The sequence below is a fragment of the Gekko japonicus genome, unplaced genomic scaffold (assembly GCF_001447785.1).
Source record: "Gekko japonicus isolate JY-2015 unplaced genomic scaffold, Gekko_japonicus_V1.1 scaffold698, whole genome shotgun sequence".
NCBI classification, from domain to species: domain Eukaryota; kingdom Metazoa; phylum Chordata; class Lepidosauria; order Squamata; family Gekkonidae; genus Gekko; species Gekko japonicus.
Window position 1 is genome coordinate 598075 of NW_015168069.1, and position 19730 is coordinate 617804.

The 19730-nt window shown below is 47.5% G+C and overlaps 1 protein-coding gene across 1 annotated transcript in view; it reads right to left on the minus strand.

Moving 5' to 3' along the window:
* MAP2K5 (mitogen-activated protein kinase kinase 5) overlaps positions 1 to 19730 on the minus strand; it is a 236163-nt gene that overhangs the window by 159043 nt on the left and 57390 nt on the right. Inside the window, exon 8 of the mRNA XM_015414599.1 lies at positions 1973 to 2012. Coding sequence (XP_015270085.1) covers positions 1973 to 2012 — 40 coding nt within the window. The remainder of the gene's footprint in view (positions 1 to 1972; positions 2013 to 19730) is intronic.

Below are 19730 nucleotides of genomic sequence, written 5' to 3' on the forward strand. Positions count from 1 at the left end.
TGCTGAATCAGCCCATCAAGTTCAGTACTGTCTGCTTAGAATGAGGGCAGCTCTCCAGGGTCTCAGGCGGAGGTCTTCCACATCACCTGCCACCTGGTCCTTTTAACTGGAGATGCTGCCGGGGATTGAACCTGGGACCTCCTTTCACACCACCTCCTGCCTGGTCCTTTTAACTGGAGATGCTGGGGATCGAACCTGGGACCTCCTCCATGCTAAGTAGAGGCTCTTCCACTGGCCACGGCTCAAGGATTTGTCCGTTCAGTGGCCCCAAACCTCACAACACTGTGGACAGCCATACATCTGTGCCACCCGACCTGCACAATCCGGGCACAGTGACAGTGCCAGGGCTGCAGTCAATGCACTTAAAGTTTTGTGAAGGGGTGTTTGTTTTTTGGTGGGGGTCGCTGAAAACTTTGTGAAGGGTTTTTTTTGGGGGGGGGGACAGTTCCTCCCCATTATTTGACAGAAGGATTTTATTTTTATTTTTCCCCATTCAAGAAACCAATGCCTTTTTAAAAGAATTAAATAAAAGAAAAAACTGAAGATGGCAAAGCTGAAAATCTGCCAAGGGTGAAAGCTCTTCTTTGATTAACATTTTCAAGGTTATATAGAGAGGAGGCTGGAATGAGAAGGAAGCGTTTACGAGGAGCAACATTAAAAGCAAAATTCGCTGCCCAAACAGTCAGGGTCGCCAACAATGTTCCCTCTAAGCTGTGGAGTCTTTTGAGCAAAAATTCTACTTTGTGAGCTCCTGGCATTAAAGTTGTGAGCAAGCAATTTGGCTACTGCATAAATTAGTTTGCTCTGGAGCCATCCTTCCTGAGCTAAGACAAAAATGTGTGAGCTGGAGGCTAAAAAACTGTGAGCTAGCTCACACTAACTCAGCTTAGAGGGAACACTGGTTGCCAACTCCAGGTTGGGAAATCCATGGGGATTTGGGGGAGGAGTGGAGCTTGGAGAGGACGGCATTTGGGGAGGGGAGAGGCTTCCGTGGGGCACAGTGCTACGGAGCCCACCCTCCCAAGCAGCCCTTTTCCCCGGGGGAACCAATCTCTGTCATCTGATAATCAGTTGTCACTCCTGGAGACCTCCCTGGCAGTTGGCAACCCGACCCAAACGTCCATACATTTTGCAGGTGGAAGAGAAGGACCCCGCAAGAATGTGGGGAGGAAGCGCTCCATTTCAGCAGGCAGCCGAACGACATAAAAATGTGCTCCAGGGAACACCGGAGGTATCAACGAACAAGCCGATCCGTCTTTTTAGCACTGCTGTCCAACTACAGTTAGTTGGTTTTTCAAGGGCAACACACCTCTGCAGCACACCCAAAGTCTTCTCAGTGCTCCGTGAGCGAATGGGCAAGGGGAAGGAAGGGTACAGCGGTGCCGTTGAAGAGGATAAGGAGAAACCTTCCAGGTTCCTCATTGTCAGGGGTGATTTCCTGCAGGAGCGCACAGGAGCGGAGCTCCGGCAGTAAAGAGCCCAGGGGGCAGGCACATGCAACAAGCCCCACCCCCTGCTCCCAGCAGCCCTCAGTCAGAGCAATAAGCAGCCAGGTAAGTTGCAGAGTACTCCGCCTTCCCGGTCCAAAACAGTTTAGTGGCACCTTTAAGGCCAAGTTTTGTTCAGGTAGAAGCTCTCCCTCCTCTGTGAGGACAGATCTGCACATCCCCCCCCCAGCTAGCAATCCAAAACAGTCCAGTGGAGCCTGAGCAGTGGGTGTTGCCTTCTGACACACTTCCGGTGATGTCAGGGGGTGTGGCATATGCAAATAAGTTATGCTAATGAGCTCCTGCACCTCTTTTTCTACGAAATGACCCCTGCTCCTTATAAAACGTGGGTGTCCGTGAGGGGATTTTGCACTGGCCTGGAAATATGTATGGTAATGCAAACAGATTTAGTTTGTGTCACTGCATATCACAGAACGATGAAGAAGAAAAAAGATCTTAAAATGCAGATTTATGAAAGAGCTTACCTTTACTGCCAATATCTTCCCATTGAGGGCATGGCTTGCTCTGCATTTTGGGGGAGAAAGTATCAGTTAGAAGGACAGGAAAACCACAACCACAATTCAAAACGTTAAGTCCAGCTTCTTAAGATTTGCAGCTAAAGCCAACCTTAAACAATCCTGCTTCTTCATTAATTTTTGTTTCTATGGAATAATTATTTTATTTTATTTATTTCACTGTGTGGCCTTTGTATTCTGCCCTCCCTGCAAGCAAGCTCAGGGCAGGTAACCATCAAATTTCATTCACATGTCAATTCATTGTCAAACATTAAAACATTCCATCTAAAACAAATTTAAATTTAAACGAGCCTCACATTGGACTTTCTCCCACTTTCCCACCCTTCTCAGATGAAGCAGGTGGCCTCGCAGTGGCGACACCCCAACTCTGGACAAGCCAGATCTTATCATTCAAGAGGCAGACGAAGGGGGAGCCGTTGTCGTCATGAATAGATGAGACCACACCCAGGAGGCTCCAAGACAACTCTCAAAATACTGCTTTATACAAACTGGACTCAGAAACCACGCAGGAATACAAACAAGAAGTAGACAAGATTATGAAGGAATGAAAGGTAAAGGATTCCCTTGCTCGAAAGCTAGTCGGATCTGACTCTAGGGGGTGGTGCTCATCTCCGTTTCCAAGCCGAAGAGCCAGTGCTGTCCAAAGACATTTCCATAGTCATGTGGCTGGCATGACTAAATGCCGAGGCACACAGACCGCTGTTCCCTTCCCACCGAAGCGGTACCTATTTATCTACTTGCAATTTCTTGCTTTCGAACTGCTAGGTTGGCAGGAGCTGGGGGCCAGAGACGGGAGCTCACTCCGTCACACAGCATACTCGGGTCTCGAACTGCCGAACGACAGACCTTCCGGTCTGCAGCTCAGCGTCTTAACCTCTGAGCCACCATGACCTCTATAAAGGAATTCAGGAACAAATCCTTTCAGACACACCACAGAAACCTTGACCAGGTACCTTTTATCTTCTACCCAAAATACACAAGCCAGGCAACCCGGGACGGGTGTATCTGGATAAATGGACTCTGTTCTAAGACCCTATTGCCTCAGTGCTCCTGGTTAATGTGCGCGGCACCACAGATTTTCTGAGGAAAATGCAATCGTTGAACAGCCTTCCAGAGACTACCATTTTAGCCACCATGGATATGAAATCTCTGTGTACCAACATCCCACACAAAGATGATTACAAGCAGCGTTCCCTCTAAGCTGAGTTGGTGTGAGCTAGCTCACAGTTTTTTAGCCTCCAGCTCACACATTTTTCTCTTCGCTCAGGAAGGATGGCTCCAGAGCAAACTAATTTATGCAGTAGCCAAACTGCTCACTCGCAATTTTAATGCTAGTAGCTCACAAAGTAGAATTTTTGCTCATAAGACTCCGCAGCTTAGAGAGAGCATTGATTACAAGCCATAAGGAGCATGATTTTTGACACCACCACAGCTGACTTCGCCACCAAACTGCCATTTTGTTCTCACCCGTAACCACTTCAAACCTGGTGACTTGTTCCTACAGATCAATGGTACAGCCGTGGGCACCTGCATGGGCCCACAGTATGCTAATATCTTTATGGCTGACTTGGAACAATGCTTCCTAAATGCCTATCCACTCACACCTCTCTTATACCTGAAATACACTGATGACATCTTTATTGTCTGGGCACATGGTAAAGAAACCCTGGACCCCAAATCTTGAGAACTGGAAAGATAAAATGGAGGATTACGCCGTTATAGCAAAACTGACGAATCATATAAATAAAAGATTGAACAGTGAATTTGAGAACGATCGGAGAGCTTTTTATACCTCTTATAGATAAAGCTGTAAGACGAGAGATAATATTCAGGGACTTTAAACTGATAAAGAATTTAAAAATCATATAATTATAGTAAGCGTAGTTATTGTTATTAATTAATGTTAATATTTTATATGTATATATCTGGATTTGTATTCCACCCTCCCTGCAGGTGGGCTCAGTTATATATCTAATCTGTTATTATACAAATCTTAATTTTTATATGGAATACTATCGTCTGTTTTTTCCTTATTATTGCCATTTGTTATGTCATTCCATTTAAACTATATACAAAGACACGAGAATTTCATTTTCTTCTTGCCCATATGTTTTTCTTCACAGCCTTCTAGGTAGGAAATTATGAAAATATATTATGTGGAAATAATCGTATAGTCTGTCTATATAGTTACAGCGATTTATTATGACTTTTCATGTTCTATATTTTCATATTAATGTTTGTCCTTAATATTTGTAAAAAACTGATGATTTTGTTTTTCTCTCTATTCTTTTCCTTAACCCTTTTTAAATTTTGTATCCCTATAAAATATTAAAAATAAAATTTTTAAAAAGGCAGCCTGGACAAGTTCCACTAGGCATTCAACAACTTTGACCCCACCATCAACCTGACAATGAACCAATCTATGCAAGAAATACATTTTCTGGACACTACTGTAAAAACACACAACGGACACATAGAAACCACCTTATACTGGAAACCTACTGACAGACAAACATATCTACATGCCTCCAGCTACCATCCGAAACATACCAAACCCATTGTATACTGCCAGGCTTTGCATTACCGTCGCGTCTGTTCCAATCCTACAGACTGAATTTCTCACCTGAGGGATCTACAACAAACCTTTTTGGAACTAAAATATCCACTTGATGAAGTCAAGAAACAGATTAACAAAGCCAGGATTTATTTATTTACCCACCCAGAGAAAACCTGTTGCAAGAAGACAGGTATTGAAGAGACAATAACAGAACACCACTAGTGGTCACATGCAACTCTCAACTCTTACAACTGCTACTGGATAATGACAGCTCTCTTTCACAAGTACTGGGGGCAAACCTTTCCTTGTGAACAGACAGCCCCCCCCAATCTTAAATAACTCCTCACCCACAATAATCTATATATCTAATAGCCAAGCTGCTCCCTCCGTGCGGATATCTAAATCCGCACATCGGGGGCACTTGGGGGGCAGAGAGATTTTCCTGCACACTTGGAGCAGTCCCCAGGTGTGCAGAAAAATCTAAAGAGTTGAAAAAATATATACGGGCGATACTTAAATCCCCCCTGGCAACTGTCTTGCCGCCGCCCCTACCGGGGGGGGGGAGAAAATTTGGTGGGCGGTCGCCAGGGGGGAGGGAGAAGGCTTGGCGGGCCGCCGCTGGGGGGGAGGCTTGGCAGGCCACTGCCACTGGATTAACAGAGATATTGGTTTCTTATCTCACTACACATGCTGACATCATTCAGTTCTCACATCTGTTGGTAAATTATTTTATCATGCTGCATGCTAATTATCTGCTATTCGCAGGCCTTACCATAGAATCCTAGAATCATAGAGTTGGAAGGGGTTATACTAGCCATCTAGTCCAACCCTCTGTTCAATGCAATAACAGCCTACAACATCCCTGACAAGTATTTGTCCAGCCCCTGCTTAAAGACTGCCAGTGAGGGGGAGCTCACCACCTCCCTAGGCAGCTGATTCCACTTCTGCACAACTCTTACTGTAAAAATGTTTTTCCTGATATCCAGCTGGTACCTTCCGGCCCTTAATTTAAACCCATTACTGCGAATCCTGTCCTCTGCTGCCAACAGGAGCAGCTCCCTGCCCTCTTCCAAGTGACAGCCCCTCAAATCCTTCAAGAGAGCAATCATGTCCCCCAATCTCCTCACCAGACTAAATTTCCCCAAGTCCCTCAGCCTTTCCTCGTAGGGCTTGGTCTCCAGGCCCCTGATCATCCTTGTCGCTCTCCTCTGCACCCGCTCCATTCTGTCCACATCCCTTTTGGAGGGAGGCCTTCAAAATTGCCTTCATCCAGTCTTAGCTATATTTATTGCTCATGTTGCAGTTTTATATGCAAAGTATTCTATAAGTGCTGCATTTTATGTTGTTAAAGGAGTAAAAATTAGTTTGGAGTTGACAGGACAGTTAAGTACTGTCTATATTTCAACTTTTCCCAAAATTTCAATTTTTCTTAGCCCCCCCCCCAAAAAAAAACATACACCAGGGGAAAAACAATTTTTTCCCCTGGGGCTTCAAAATGTCCAGAAATGTTCCATCTCTAGAGGGGATAGAGGGGAAAGTGTGGTGCTGCTGCAAACAATGGTCCCTCTAAGCTGTGGAGTCGTGTGAGCAAAAATTCCACTTTGTGAGCTACTGGCATTCAAGTTGTGAGCGAGCCATTTGGGTACTGCACAGATTAGTTTGCTCTGGAGCCCTCCTTCCTGAGCTAGGACAAAAATCTGTGAGCTGGAAGGTAAAAAACTGAGCTAGCTCACACTAACTCAGCTTAGAGAGAACACTGGCTGCAAATACTTGCACATCCGGGCCCGGCCTGGTGGCCGGTACCCCGCAACCGAGCCATAGTTTTAATAACTTGTGTATTTTATATTAATATTTGTATTGTTGTTTACCTATTGGTTCTTGTGCAAGCCGCCCGGAGCCTGCCTCAGTGGGGAGGGCGGGGTAAAAATCAAATAAATCAAATACAAATAAATAGCTTTCCTGGGGAGAGGCTGCCAGGGGGAGAGAAAAAAAGGAAAGCTGAAGACGGGGGGGGGCTGATAAAGGGGGGCTGGCTGGGGCTGGGAAGGAGAGAAGGAAGCAGGAAAAGGGGAGAGACTATGGGGACTCTCGGAGAAGGGAAAGAAGAAACAGGTGTTTGTTGTTGTTGTTGTTCAGTCGCACAGTCGAGTCCGACTCTTCGCGACCCCAAGGACCAGATCACGCCAGGCCCTCCTGTCTTCCGCCGTCCTCTGAAGCTGGCTCAATTTCATGTTCGTTGCATCGATGACACTGTCTGAGTGGAAAATGAGATTGCCCGCCCCCCGCAAGACAGGAGAGCCAGTTTGGTGTAGTGGTTAAGTGTGCGGACTCTAATCTGGGAGAACCGGGTTTGAGTCCCCACTCCTCCACTTGCACCTGCTGATGTGACCTTGGGTCAGTCACAAGCTCTGGCGCAGCTGTTCCTGAAAAAGAGCAGTTTGTGTCAGAGTTCTCTCAGCCCCACCCACCTCACAGGGTGTCTGTTGTGGGGAGGGGAAGGGAAAGTAGTTTGTAAGCCACTCTGAGACTCCAAGTGAAGGGCGGGGTATAAAATCCAATCTCCTCTCCTCCTCTCCCCCCAGTCGTACTATGATTTAAACTGCTGAAGGCTGCCTTGAGGACTTTCTAACAGCAAAGTGACCTAGAAGACACACAAACCCAATGCATACATAAGATAATTCTGCAGGCCGCGTGCCGAAGCCCTGCTCCAGCTGAACACAGCCCATGAACTGTGTTATGTGGCCCACCAACAGCTCAGCAACCCTGGAAAAATGGGGGAGACTATTCGCCAAATGGCAGGCCACGAGACCAGGTGGCATCTTTAGCAGCTTCAGCCTCACTGGAGAAGACCCTGATGCTGGGAAAGATTGAAGGTCAAAGAAGAAGGGGACGGCAAAGGATGAGATGGTCAGACAGGAGCCATCACATGATGGTCAGACAGGAGGGCCTCACATGATGTGGTCCATGGGGTCATGAAGAGTCGGACTCGACTGTGCGAATGAACAACAACAACAACACATGTGTGTGTGTTGCATTGTATGCATTATATACAGACACGGTAAAAACAGATCTTTGTACTACGTGCATCCCTCCTATCCTCCTATCCTATCCAAAACATCCATCCTCAGAGCAAGGATCTGACCCTTCACAAGCCCCTCGACAGGAAGTCAACACCCCCCTGCTGTCACCCTCCCAAAGCCCTGCCGGACAGGAACGTTTTGCAAGCATCTACGGGTGGGGATGGAGAACGCTTCTCAGGTCAGCCTCTCCAAAGGCTAAGAGGCGCAGCCATAATGGCAGGAGGTCTCAAAGGGCAAGACGCGTCTCGACGGAAGGATACATGACAGTTTTTGCACAGACCTAAACCGGACAGCGGCCCTCTTAAAAGGTAAGAAGGACATCTTGACGTGAGCCTGGAAACCCGCTGGAAGTCAAGGCAGGCATTTCAGAAGAGGCATCGTGCACACTCGATGGCCCACACCCGTGAGAAGGTGGGCATCCAATTCAAGTTCTGAGGACACGTTCAAGGGCAGCCCCACACAACGTGGTGCTGGGAAGTGCCGTCAAGTCACAGTTGACTTATGGCAACCCCATAGATTTTACATAAGAGAAGCCAATGTTGGATCAGGCCAATGGCCCATCCAGTCCAACACCCTGTGTCATACAGTGGCCAAAAACACCAGGTGCCATCAGGAGGTCCAGCAGTGGGGCCAGAACACCAGAAGCCCTCCCACTGTTGCCCCCCCAAGCCCCAAGAATACAGAGCATCACTTGCTCCAGACCGAGAGTTCCTATAAGAACATAAGAGAAGCCAATGTTGGATCAGGCCAATGGCCCATCTAGTCCAACACTTTGTCACACAGTGGCCAAAAATACCAGGTGCCATCAGGAGGTCCAGCAGTGGGGCCAGAACACCAGAAGCCCTCCCACTGTGCCCCCCCAAACACCAAGAATACAGAGCATCACTTGCCCCAGACTGAGGGTTCCTATAAGAACATAAGAGAAGCCAATGTTGGATCAGGCCAATGGCCCATCTAGTCCAACACTTTGTCACACAGTGGCCAAAAATACCAGGTGCCATCAGGAGGTCCACCAGTGGGGCCAGGACACTAGAAGCCCCTCCCACTGTGCCCCCCCCCCCCAAGCACCAAGAATACAGAGCATCCCTTGCCCCAGACCGAGAGTTTCCATAAGAACATAAGAGAAGCCAATGTTAGATCAGGCCAGTGGCCCCTCCAGTCCAACACTCTGAGTCACACAGGGGCCAGAAATACCAGGTACCATCAGGAGGTCCAGGAGTAGGGCCAGGAGGACAGTAGGAGCACCAAGAAGACAGAGCATCACTTGCCCCAGAGTGAGAGCCCCTATCTATACCTTGTGGCTCATAGCCACTGATGGACCTCTGCTCCATATGTTTACCCGATTCCCTCTTGAAGCCGTCCATGCTTGTAGCCACCACCACCTCCTGTGGCAGTGAATTCCACGTGTTAATCAATCTTTTCAAGGCAAGAGACGCACAGAGGTGGTTTGCCATTGCCGCCTCTGAGTAGCAACCCTGGACTTCCTTGGTGGTCTCCCATCCAAGTACTAACCAGGGCCGACCCTGCTTAGCTTCCATGATATCGGGCTAGCCTAGGCCACCCAGGTCAGGAGAACACAGGGCGTGCATTACAGCAATCCAGCGCAGCACAGCTAATTTCACCCAGTCAGAAATGGAGAACAGTTTTCAAACGAGCAATAACGAAAGACGACAATGCCAGTTTGTTCCTCTAAAAGCGAAGCTGGCTCAGGCACAGGTGTCAGCCCAGAGCTGCCCCATCAGTCCCATCATGTGGAACATTCACCTTTCCCACTTAGCATCACCTCAGTCTTAAAGGTAAAGGTAAAGGTTCCCTTGCTCGAAAGCCAGACGTTTCCGTGGTCATGTGGCCAGCATGACTAAACACCAAGGCGCACGGAACGCTGTTCCCTTCCCACCGAAGTGGTACCTATGTATCTCCTTGCAATTTCTTGCTTTCGAACTGCTAGGTTGGCAGGAGCTGGAACTAGAGACGGGAGCTCACTCCGTCTTGCGGCACCCGGGTCTCGAACTGCTGAACTACCGTCCTTCCACAGCCTGCAGTTCAGCGTCTTAACCACTTGAGCCACCGCAGCTCCTCAGTCTTGCCTAGATTCAATTTGTCTGTTCTTTTGGTTTTGTTTTTCATTTGCAAAAAACCCTGTTCGCAGGAGGTTTTGTATCAGTGACAAATTTTAAAAAGTAGGAGTATTTCCCCACAAAACCACACACACACACACAGAGTAAATACTTTCCTCAACACCATTCAAGAACGGCATGGAGGAAACTTCACCGAGGCTGACTGTTGGAGGCAGAGTCAATCAACGGAGGTGGGTAACTGAACCAGAAGGTAACTATGGACAAACCAACAGTGGCAAAACATTTTGACTTTCAGATCAGCAGAAATGATAAGAAAACAAGCAGTCGAGATAGCGTGCTCAACGTCTGTTAGTCTAATACGTACCGCGCCGGGCAGTTTGGCAACTTAATTAGCTTGTCAAGAAAGCCGATCCTCTCATGGAAGAAGGAGGGGAAAAAGGGAGGGGGTGGTGGTGGTCTCCTGTTTCCAAGTGAATTAAAAGGGGAAGACTTGATGATTTAATTATGATGCACGCCAATTCATCCGTGGAAGTTTGGGTTAAATTTCCAGTAAAGAGCAAATACCTGGTTTGGTTTACAGAGCATTGACAGTAGCAATTTAACATTTAATTATCGCAGAGCAAGGAATTGCAAAATAGATACCCTGCCCAGAGGAGCAGGGCATACCCTGGGCTCCTGCAAGTGGCACGTTACCTGGAAGAAAGGAAATTTGTTTACTCCTGACCACCACCGCCATCTCAACTTCCATTGCCCCGCTCCCCCCCCCCCCCCCGCCCAGCTCGTTAACTGTAAAGTGATTAATGGAGATGGAACGGGAGCTTTGGTTACACCAAAAAGGAACCGGACACCTCGGCAGTGTTTTAATTAACAGCTAACACTTCAAATTAGGCTGTAGCTGCTGTGGTAATTACCTGTCCCAGTGACTTTGCGGGGGAAAGCAATTCCCCCACCCCCTTGAACACGAAGGACAGCTAATACCTGAAAGTGGTCATTCAAGTTACGGTTTGAGCAAATAAGCGGTGCATTACAGAACAACTAGAAGCAACCATTAGTTAACGGACATGGTAGGGGTTGAGATGCCAGAGGAGGACCACAGAGCCCCAGGCTGTTACCGGCACTCAGCCATGATTATGTTTGCTGGGTGACCTTGGGGTAATGACACAAGAGAAGCCATGCTGGATGAGGCCAGTCCGAGGCCGTAGCCACGGTGGGGCATTCTGGGGCCGTGCCCCCCTCATTGAAAGCCCTGCCCCACAAACAGCCATTCCAGAAACCTTATTTTTGAGGAGAGACCCCCTGCTGCTGACAACAGCCCGGGTGAGAGCTGTGTGGCTTGGCCTTGGGCTTCCCTCTCCCTCGCATCTCCAACAATCCCCCTTGTCCTTGAAAAAGGGCAGTTTCTGTCAGAGTTCTCTCAGCCCCGCCTACCTCACAGGGTGTCTGTCTGTTGTGGGGAGGGGAAGGGAAAGGAGTTTGTCAGCCGCTCTGAGACTCCTTTGGGTGGTGAAGGGCGGGGTATCTCCTCCTCCTCCTCTTCTTCTTCCTGTTAGACCACTTTTCCCAAAGGCTCATGAACGTAAGAACATAAGAGATGCCAATGTTGGATCAGGCCAAAGGCTCATCCAGTCCAACACTGTGTCACACAGTGGCCAGAAATACCAGTGCCATCAGGAGGTCCACCAGTGGGGCCAGGACATTAGAAGCCCTCCCACTGTGGACCCCCCCCCAAGCACCAAGATGACAGAGCATCACTTGCCCCAGAGCCCCTATCTATACCTTGTGGCTAATAGCCACTGATGGACCTCTGCTCCATATGCTTATCTAATTCCCTCTTGAAGCCGTCCATGCTTGTAGCCAGGCAATTAAATGTCCTCTGGGTTTTAAAGACAGGCGTTCAGGTTAATTTAAAAGATAAAGGTAAAGGTTCCCTTGCTCGAAAGCCAGCCGAGTCCGACTCTTGGATTGCGGTGCTCATCTCCGTTTCAAAGCCGAAGAGCCAGCGCTGTCCGAAGACGTTTCCGTGGTCATGTGGCCGGCATGACTAAACACCAAGGCGCACGGAACGCTGTGACCTTCCCACCAAAGTGGTACCTATTTATCTACTTGCAATTTTTTGCTTTCAAACTGCTAGGTTGGCAGGATCAGATTAATTTAATTAACTTTAATTTAACTGCCCCCTTAAAAACTTTCGGGAGACACTGTTCACTTCTTCAGATACAGCAAAGAATGTTCGTCCATCTGTCCTTCTATCTTGGAGAGTGGAAAGATGGACTTACAGTCTAGCTGTATCTGACGAAGTGAGCAGTGACTCACGAAACCTCCACCCCTGCCCCAAATTCTGTTAGTCTTTGAGGTGCTCCTGGACTCTTGCTCTTTTCTGCTGCTACAGGCGGACTAACATGGCTACCCACCTTAATCTATCTTCAGGTATCTTATTAGCCTTGACTACGGCCTATATCCCAAGCCATCCGAAGCCCTGAAGAGACCAGTGTGGGCAAAATCCTTCTTGCGTGGCTGTGAGTTTCTACCACTGGGAAAACCCAAATCCTTCCCTGAAGAGACTTATCGGAAGGGCAATGTGCCCAGATCTGGTAAGACGGCTATTTCAGGCATGAAAAGACAAACTTGGTAATCAGAGTTCGGCACACATCATTTGAGCAAAACCTTCAGCCTTTCCTCCCAAAGGTCTTTATGGAACAGATTACTTATACACAGCACTAGCAAGATCAGTTCCCAGAAGAAGAAATCGCAGAACACCAGCCCCAGCAGGGAAGACAGCAAAGAAAAGCCTTTCAAAGGGTATTTACTTTTAAATTTTTCAAATCTCACCCTCAAGTCTACAGCCCACGAGCCACGAATAATGAAAGTTTCTAGAGAGACAAGAAGGACTAAGCCATCTGGAAATGAATCATCCAGAAATCTTTAAAAAAACAACTCCACACTCTTTACAGGAGTGAGGGACCCCCCCCCACTCAAAGCACAAGAAGAGATACCATAGGAGATTCTTGGCTAACAATGTTTTCTTCCCCCCCCCCCAGGGGGAAGAAGAAGAAGAAGAGAAAAAATTGGATTGATACCCTACCCTTCACTACCCAACAGCTTACAAACGCCTTTCCCTTCCCCTCCCCACAACAGACACCCTGGGAGGTAGGTGGGGCTGAGAGAGCTCTTTGGAGGACTGCCCTTGAGAGAACAGCTAAGAGAACTTGTGACTGACCCAAGGTCACACCAGCAGCTGCAAGTGGAGGAGTGGGGAATCAAACCCGGTTCTCCCAAATTAGAGTCTGTGCACTTAACCACTACACCAAACTGTTCCGCTCCCTCCTCCTTCTTGGTTAAGAGACAAGGAACTTGGAACTTTAAGAGGGAAGGGGTTGAGATTTCTGCCATATACAGAAGCAAACAAAGAACTACGCCATGGACAGAACGAGAAGGAAGCAGCGGGGATTTGTTCAGACAGGACAGATTATTTGTGTTGCTCAGAAACATAATCGGTGTGCACATGAAGGCAGGACCTCAAAAGCCTGCTGCTGCTCCTGAACTGTCATCACAGGCTATCATGGGGGTTTCTAGGTAACCACAACAATATTGACAGCTTTCTAGCCTTGGTTTCTATCAGTAAAAGGCAGGGGTGGGGGTGAGCAGGACTTTCCAGGGCTATTTTATTTGTTGCATTTATATCCAGCCCTTCCTGCAAGTGGCCTCAGGGTGGGTAACATCAGAAGTATAGCATTATACAAATCAGACACTTAAGACATTCAACTTAAAAAAAGATTAAAGTTAAAATTTAGTTAAACCAAAGGCAGAGACATATAATAACAAAATAGCGCCAACAGCTGGACGTTGGCGGCTACCCCTGCTCCCCTCTGCTCTGCCCTGGGGGAAAGATTAATTGGGGCTGGGGCTGGCAGTAACCATCAAGTGACTCACTATCACATGACCTGCATGACTCACCCAGGCCACCTAATCACTCACTACTATTCAACAACAGCCACAGAGTGGTATCCTGTAACCGTATTAGATTAGGATCTGCAAGACCCATGTTCAAATCCCCACTCTGCCATGAATGGGTGACTTTGGGACAGCCAGTCACTTACAGTGTAATTTTTACACTTACAGTACTTACAGTGTAATCTACCTCACAGGGTTGTTGTGAGGATAAAATGAAGAGGAACAGAACAATATAAACTGTTTTGGGTCCCCATCGGGAGGCAGAATGTAAATGAATTAAATAAATATTTTTGTATTTTATACTGTTTTATTGTTATTATTTGGCACTATGCCTCTGTTAGCCGCCCTGAGCCTTCGGGGAGGGCGGGATACAAATTTAAATAAATAAATAAATAAATAAATAAAGAGAGCCAGTTTGGTGTAGTGGTGTAGTGGTTAGGAGCATGGACTCTAATCTGGGAGAACCAGATTTGATTCCCCACTCCTCCACATGCATCTGCTGATGTGGGTCAGTCACAAGTTCTCTCAGAGCTGTTTTCTCAAGAGCAGTCCTCAAAAGAGCTCTCTCAGCCCTACCTACCTCACAGGGTGTCTGCTGTGGGGAAGGGAGGGGAAGGGGAAGGAGTCTGTAAGCCGCTCTGAGACCCTGAGTGAATGGTGGGGTATAAATCCAATCTCTTCTTCCTCTCTAAATAATAAATAAAGCTGAAGACTGGGAGCGGGCAGGGAGGGCTGGTGGGTATAAAGGAGAGAAGGAAGCAGGGAAAGGGGAGAGGATATGGAGGCTGCCAAGAGGAGGTAAGGAGGAAATAGTGGGGTGCAAGGGAAAATAAGGTGCTCTCCAGAAGTCCTTGGGGGTTCCCTATTTGCAGTCCCGCTATTGTTGGATGCAACATTACCATAAAGCAGCTATTGACTTCACACCCTAGCCCAGTTACTCTGTGATAAACCTCCACTGTAACAACTCCTGAACTGAAAAGGACCAAACAAATGGAGTACTGATGTTGAAAAAACCCATTTGTCACATACTCACCCAACAGCAAGTTCAGTTTCTCTAAACATTATACATTGTGCAATGACAGGGAGGTCGCCAGCTGCAAACGAAATGTGGCAAATCACAACATCGCACACAGATTTGGTTTCCATCCCTGCTTTTTTGGGGGCGCGTGTGAGACGGAGCACTCTGTTCTCTGCTAATGGCCAGAGTTGGGGAGGTTTTTTTAATGACGATGTTTTCACATACTGAAACAGCCCATCTAAAAAGGAAGCCATTCAGATGGTTTCCAGGAAATTAGCACTGTGACTGCTGCTGCCTCCTGTAATGGGCAAAACCATTACCCTGGCTCGCCGGCTGCTAAAAAGAGGGAATTTAGAAGTGAGCAGTGCTAATAAAGAGCAGCGTTGATAGGGACTGGGCTTGCTCAAAGCCGCAAACTCTGCCAATCTTGCTCTGGTCCAAAATCCCACCACAGATGCTTGAATGATGACCACAGAATGATTTGTTATTCACTTGAAGGCACTCTCTGGCCGACAGACAAAACGTTTGCCTCTAAAATGTAAACTCTTCCAATGACTCCATTGCGCTCCGCACACAGAGAATCTGGAAGTGTGGAAGAGTTCTGAGGCAGCGATAGAATGACTGTCCATTTCAGACTGCAGGCATGGAAGCACCTTTTTAATGTCCCCTCGCAGTAACGCACATACGCGCATCCAGCAAATGGATATCCAGCCACAACGTACAGAGGAATCGACCAGACCTTCGCACATTGCAGTACACTTTTTTAAAAGAGTGCTTCGTGTGAAGCAGCTCAAAACTCTCAAGTCAGCCTACCAGAGACAGGGCTATTTTGGGGCAGGAACGCACAGGAACGGAGTTCCGGCTAGCTCCCAAGTTGGCCACGCCCAGCAGGAACTCATTAGCATAATAGGCCACACCCAACAGCAGAAACTCATTCGGATTGGCTACATTAGGGGTGTGTGGCCTAACATGCAAAGGAGTTCCTGCTACAAAAAAAGGCCCTGGGTTTTGGCAACAAACAAGGTAAACAGAATAACAAGCAAAAGGTGGGTGTGGCTGCATGACCACACTTCTGGTAACATGTGGGTGTGGCCTAATGTGCTAATGAGCTGTGCTGTCAGGGGTGTGGCCCAATATGCTAACGAGTTCCTGCTGTTGGGTGTGGCCTATTATGCTAATGAGTTCCTGCTGGGCTTTTTCTACAAAAAGAGCCCTGACCGGAGATATTTCATTTCCACCACACCGTTGTTACTGCACGTGATGGACAGGGACAAATGTTTTCTACATGTGTCCATGTAAACAGAGCTTTGGTCTGTAAAACGGAGATGTTCCGCCGGGCCGTTGGTTCAGGCAATGGCTGTCTCATTATTCTGGCCTCCCCTGCTCTGCCCCCCCCCCGACTTAAGTGTGCCTGGTAATTGCTGGGGGTGTTTCCCCTCTGCCCTTTTTTAATCTCAGGCATTTTATAGACTCATATGGACAAGCTCCTAGGAGGAGGAGGAGGAGACTAGATTTATACCCCGTCTCAGAGCGGCTTACAATCTCCTTTCCCTTCCCCTCCCCACAACAGACACCCTGTGAGGTAGGTGGGGTGGGGAGAGCTCTGAGAGAACTGCCCTTGAGAGAACACCTCTGAAAGAACTTTATGACTGACCCAAGGTCACACCAGCAGCTGCATGTGGAAGAGAATCAAACCCGGTTCTCCCAGACCATGCTCTTTACCACTACACCAAACTGGCTCTTGCACACCTGTCAACACATGTGGTTTCAAAGCAGGCAACGAACACACTTTGGGGAAGGATTTTGGCCCCGGGAATAGGGCCCCAGGAATAGGGCACCGAAAGAAAAGGACTTGGGGGGGGAGCACAGAGGCCAGGGTGTGTGTGTGTGTGTGTGTGTTTGGGGAGACATGTCTCCCAACTCCACGGGGGGTGGGGTCTTGATCTGAGAAGTCAATTGAAACTGTACATAACAGGTTCAACAGATTTCAGAGCTGAATGATTCTAAATACAGGCATAGCCGAGCGGCATCATAGACATGCTAATGCTGATAGAGAAGTGCATTTTAAAAATAAATATTTGAAAAATAAATAGGGCATGGTTCCCTGTCCTGAAAAACACAACATGGTCTACATCTTACAATAGCACGACAGATAAGATTAGAATTCCAACAGCCGATCCATATGCAAAAGAACCTCCTCAGGAAACAATCCATATGCAAAAGAACCTCCTCAGGAAAGCTCCTCCATTAGTATGTCACAGCCTGGGAAACTCCTACAAGATAATGACTCAGCCCTACCTCCCCCTTCCTGAGTAGATATAAATCACCTGCCTACCATTTTTCTTCTCACCTTGACACAGAGAGAGTACTTCATATTTCTGTGTTACACCTCTGAGGATGCCAGTCACAGCTGCTGGCGAAACATCGGGTCCTACAATGCCAAGACCACGGCCATACAGCCCGGAAAATCTACAACAACCAATACAGTGGGACAGTTTACCACCCTGTAAATGCAAGGGTACTTTCTCCCAGACTTCCCCAGCCAGCTCACAGCCCTGTCGGGAAGCTGGGGCAGAAGGTCACTTTTTTGCCCCTCCTGTTCTGATAGCGTGCCACCACCCTGGATAAAAACGAACCCCTCTCACTTGTCCCCACTGGTCCCCACTGCTGGACCTCCTGATGGCCCCTGGTATTTCTGGCCACTGTGTGACACAGAGTGTTGGACTGGATGGGCCTTTGGCCTGATCCAACATTGGCGTCTCTTATGTTCTTATGTGGTGTTGCCTGAGGTCGACGCCTCTGGGGCCTGTTTCTTTAGCGTGCTGAGTGGTCAGTTGGTTGGATAAGGAAGTGTGCAGACTCTCTCGTTAACTTTATTTCTAAAAGGCACAAACTCAGGCTCTAGGAACACCTATGCAGACGTAAGAAGCCTCTGACCTATGGGAGGGCTGGAGGGCTTTGTGTTAAGTGAGAACAGGGGTCATTTCGTAGAAAAAGAGGTGCAGGAGCTCATTAGCATAACTCATTAGCATAACTTATTTGCATAGGCCACACCCCCTGACATCACCGGAACTGTGTCAGAAGGCAACACCCACCACTCAGGCTCCACCGGACTGTTTTGGATTGCTACCTATTGGGGGCGGGGGGACGTGCAGATCTGTCCTCGCAGAGGAGGGAGAGCTTGTACCTGAATAAAACTTGGTCTTAAAGGTGCCACTGGACTGTTTTGGACCAGGGGGCTGGGGGGGGTCTCTGCAGCTTACCTGGCTGCTTCTTGCTCTGACTGAGGGCTGTTGGGAGCAGGGGGTGGGGCTTGTTGTATGTGCCCGCCCCCTGGGCTCTTTACTGCCGGAGCTCCCCTCCTGTGCGCTCCTACAGGAAATGATCCCCTGAGTGAGAACATGGGTATTTCAGAAATCTGGAGGGGCAGGGAAACTAAAAGGGATTTAGCTATCCCTGGATATAAGCTATAAAGGAAGGACAGAGAAGGAAATACCAGGGGTGGAATGGCTCTGTGTGTCAAAGAAGACAGAGTCCAATAAACTAGAAGACTTAAAAGGCAAATCCGCCTCACCCTCCTAAGAACTGCTATGGGTAGAAATCCCAAAACCAAATTATGATAATATGCGGGGGCATACTGACCCACCTGGTCTGAACTCTGAGAAGGAATTTATTGATTGTACAGTACTTTTCTCCCAATACTGCAAGACCCAAAGCAACTTAGGCAAAACCAACAAATCCATACATTTAAAATCGCCACACACAGAACTCGACCCCAGTGTTACTGATAACAAAGTTATCTCCTAATAAGGGATCACCAAAAGCATGTTGAACAGTTCAGCTTTACATATTTTTAAAAAACTCTAAAGGGTGGGTTGTCTTTCTAACTGGTTCAAGAAAGCTGTTTCATGTAAGCATTTTAAAATTTCTTTAAATACATCGGAAACAGGAACCCAGACAGGGAAGCTGTAGGGCTCTTGGACTACAAATTGATTAAAAGGATTGCTAATGGAAGATGGGAAGACTGCTGAGAAAAAGATTTGCATCTGTTTTCAGAGAGAGAGAGAGAGAGAGAGAGAGAGAGAGAGAGAGAGAGAGAGAGAGAGAGAGCTCAGAGGAGAGAGAGAGAGAGAGAGAGAGAGAATTCTTCTCCCTCTCCCCTTAAACTAGAACTTCCCTTTTTTGTGAACAGATTCACTTCCACGACTACCCTGGTTCTCCTGGAAACCAGAAAACCAACTGTCTGTCTAAAAGCAGACTGCAGACTTTAGAAGCTACGCTTCTGCTTGTCCTTATTGTTCCGGGGGGGGGGGGGGGAACCCAACCAGGACAGGGGACAGGTTACTAAGGGCCAATCCGTGTGACCATTTTTCCACTTGACCTCATCAAGAGAGGCCGAGAGCGTTCCAATTTAGTCGGCAAACGTTAGGGTGCTCAAGGGTCCTGGATAAAGTCCCTTCCACTGTTTGGAGCAATAGTCTTTCTTTGGTCTTTATGAAACACTTGGCTTGTTTTTAATCAAGAGCAACTTAACTTTTTGCTGAATCTACAAGAGGAGGAATGCACAAAAGACAAAACAACAACAACAACGACAACAACAAAACCCACCAGTTTTAATTTAAGAATCAACCAGTTTCTAATTAAACTGCCACAGGCAGCTGGTTGGATAAGTTTTAATCAGTTTCAGTCACCTATTGATTGGGATACTGAAGCTTAAAAAATTAAAAGTAAAAGTAAAAGATGATTGGGGAATTGCTCCGTTCGCAGAACAAAACAGTGCAGCCCTCGGTAAATAACTCCTCTTTTAACCATGAGCTAAATGAACACTTCAATACCGCAGTACAAAGTCTTCTGCAAAATTACTTTAACTAACAAGCAGAAATTTATCAGCTTCAGCCAAAATCAATGCTGAAATCAATTTGAACACTGGTTGTGTCTAAAGGGGCTCATCGGCAATTTAGGGAAATTACACCATGTAAATGTCTGTGCTTTAATTGAACAGTTTCATCAACTAGGCTGTGAT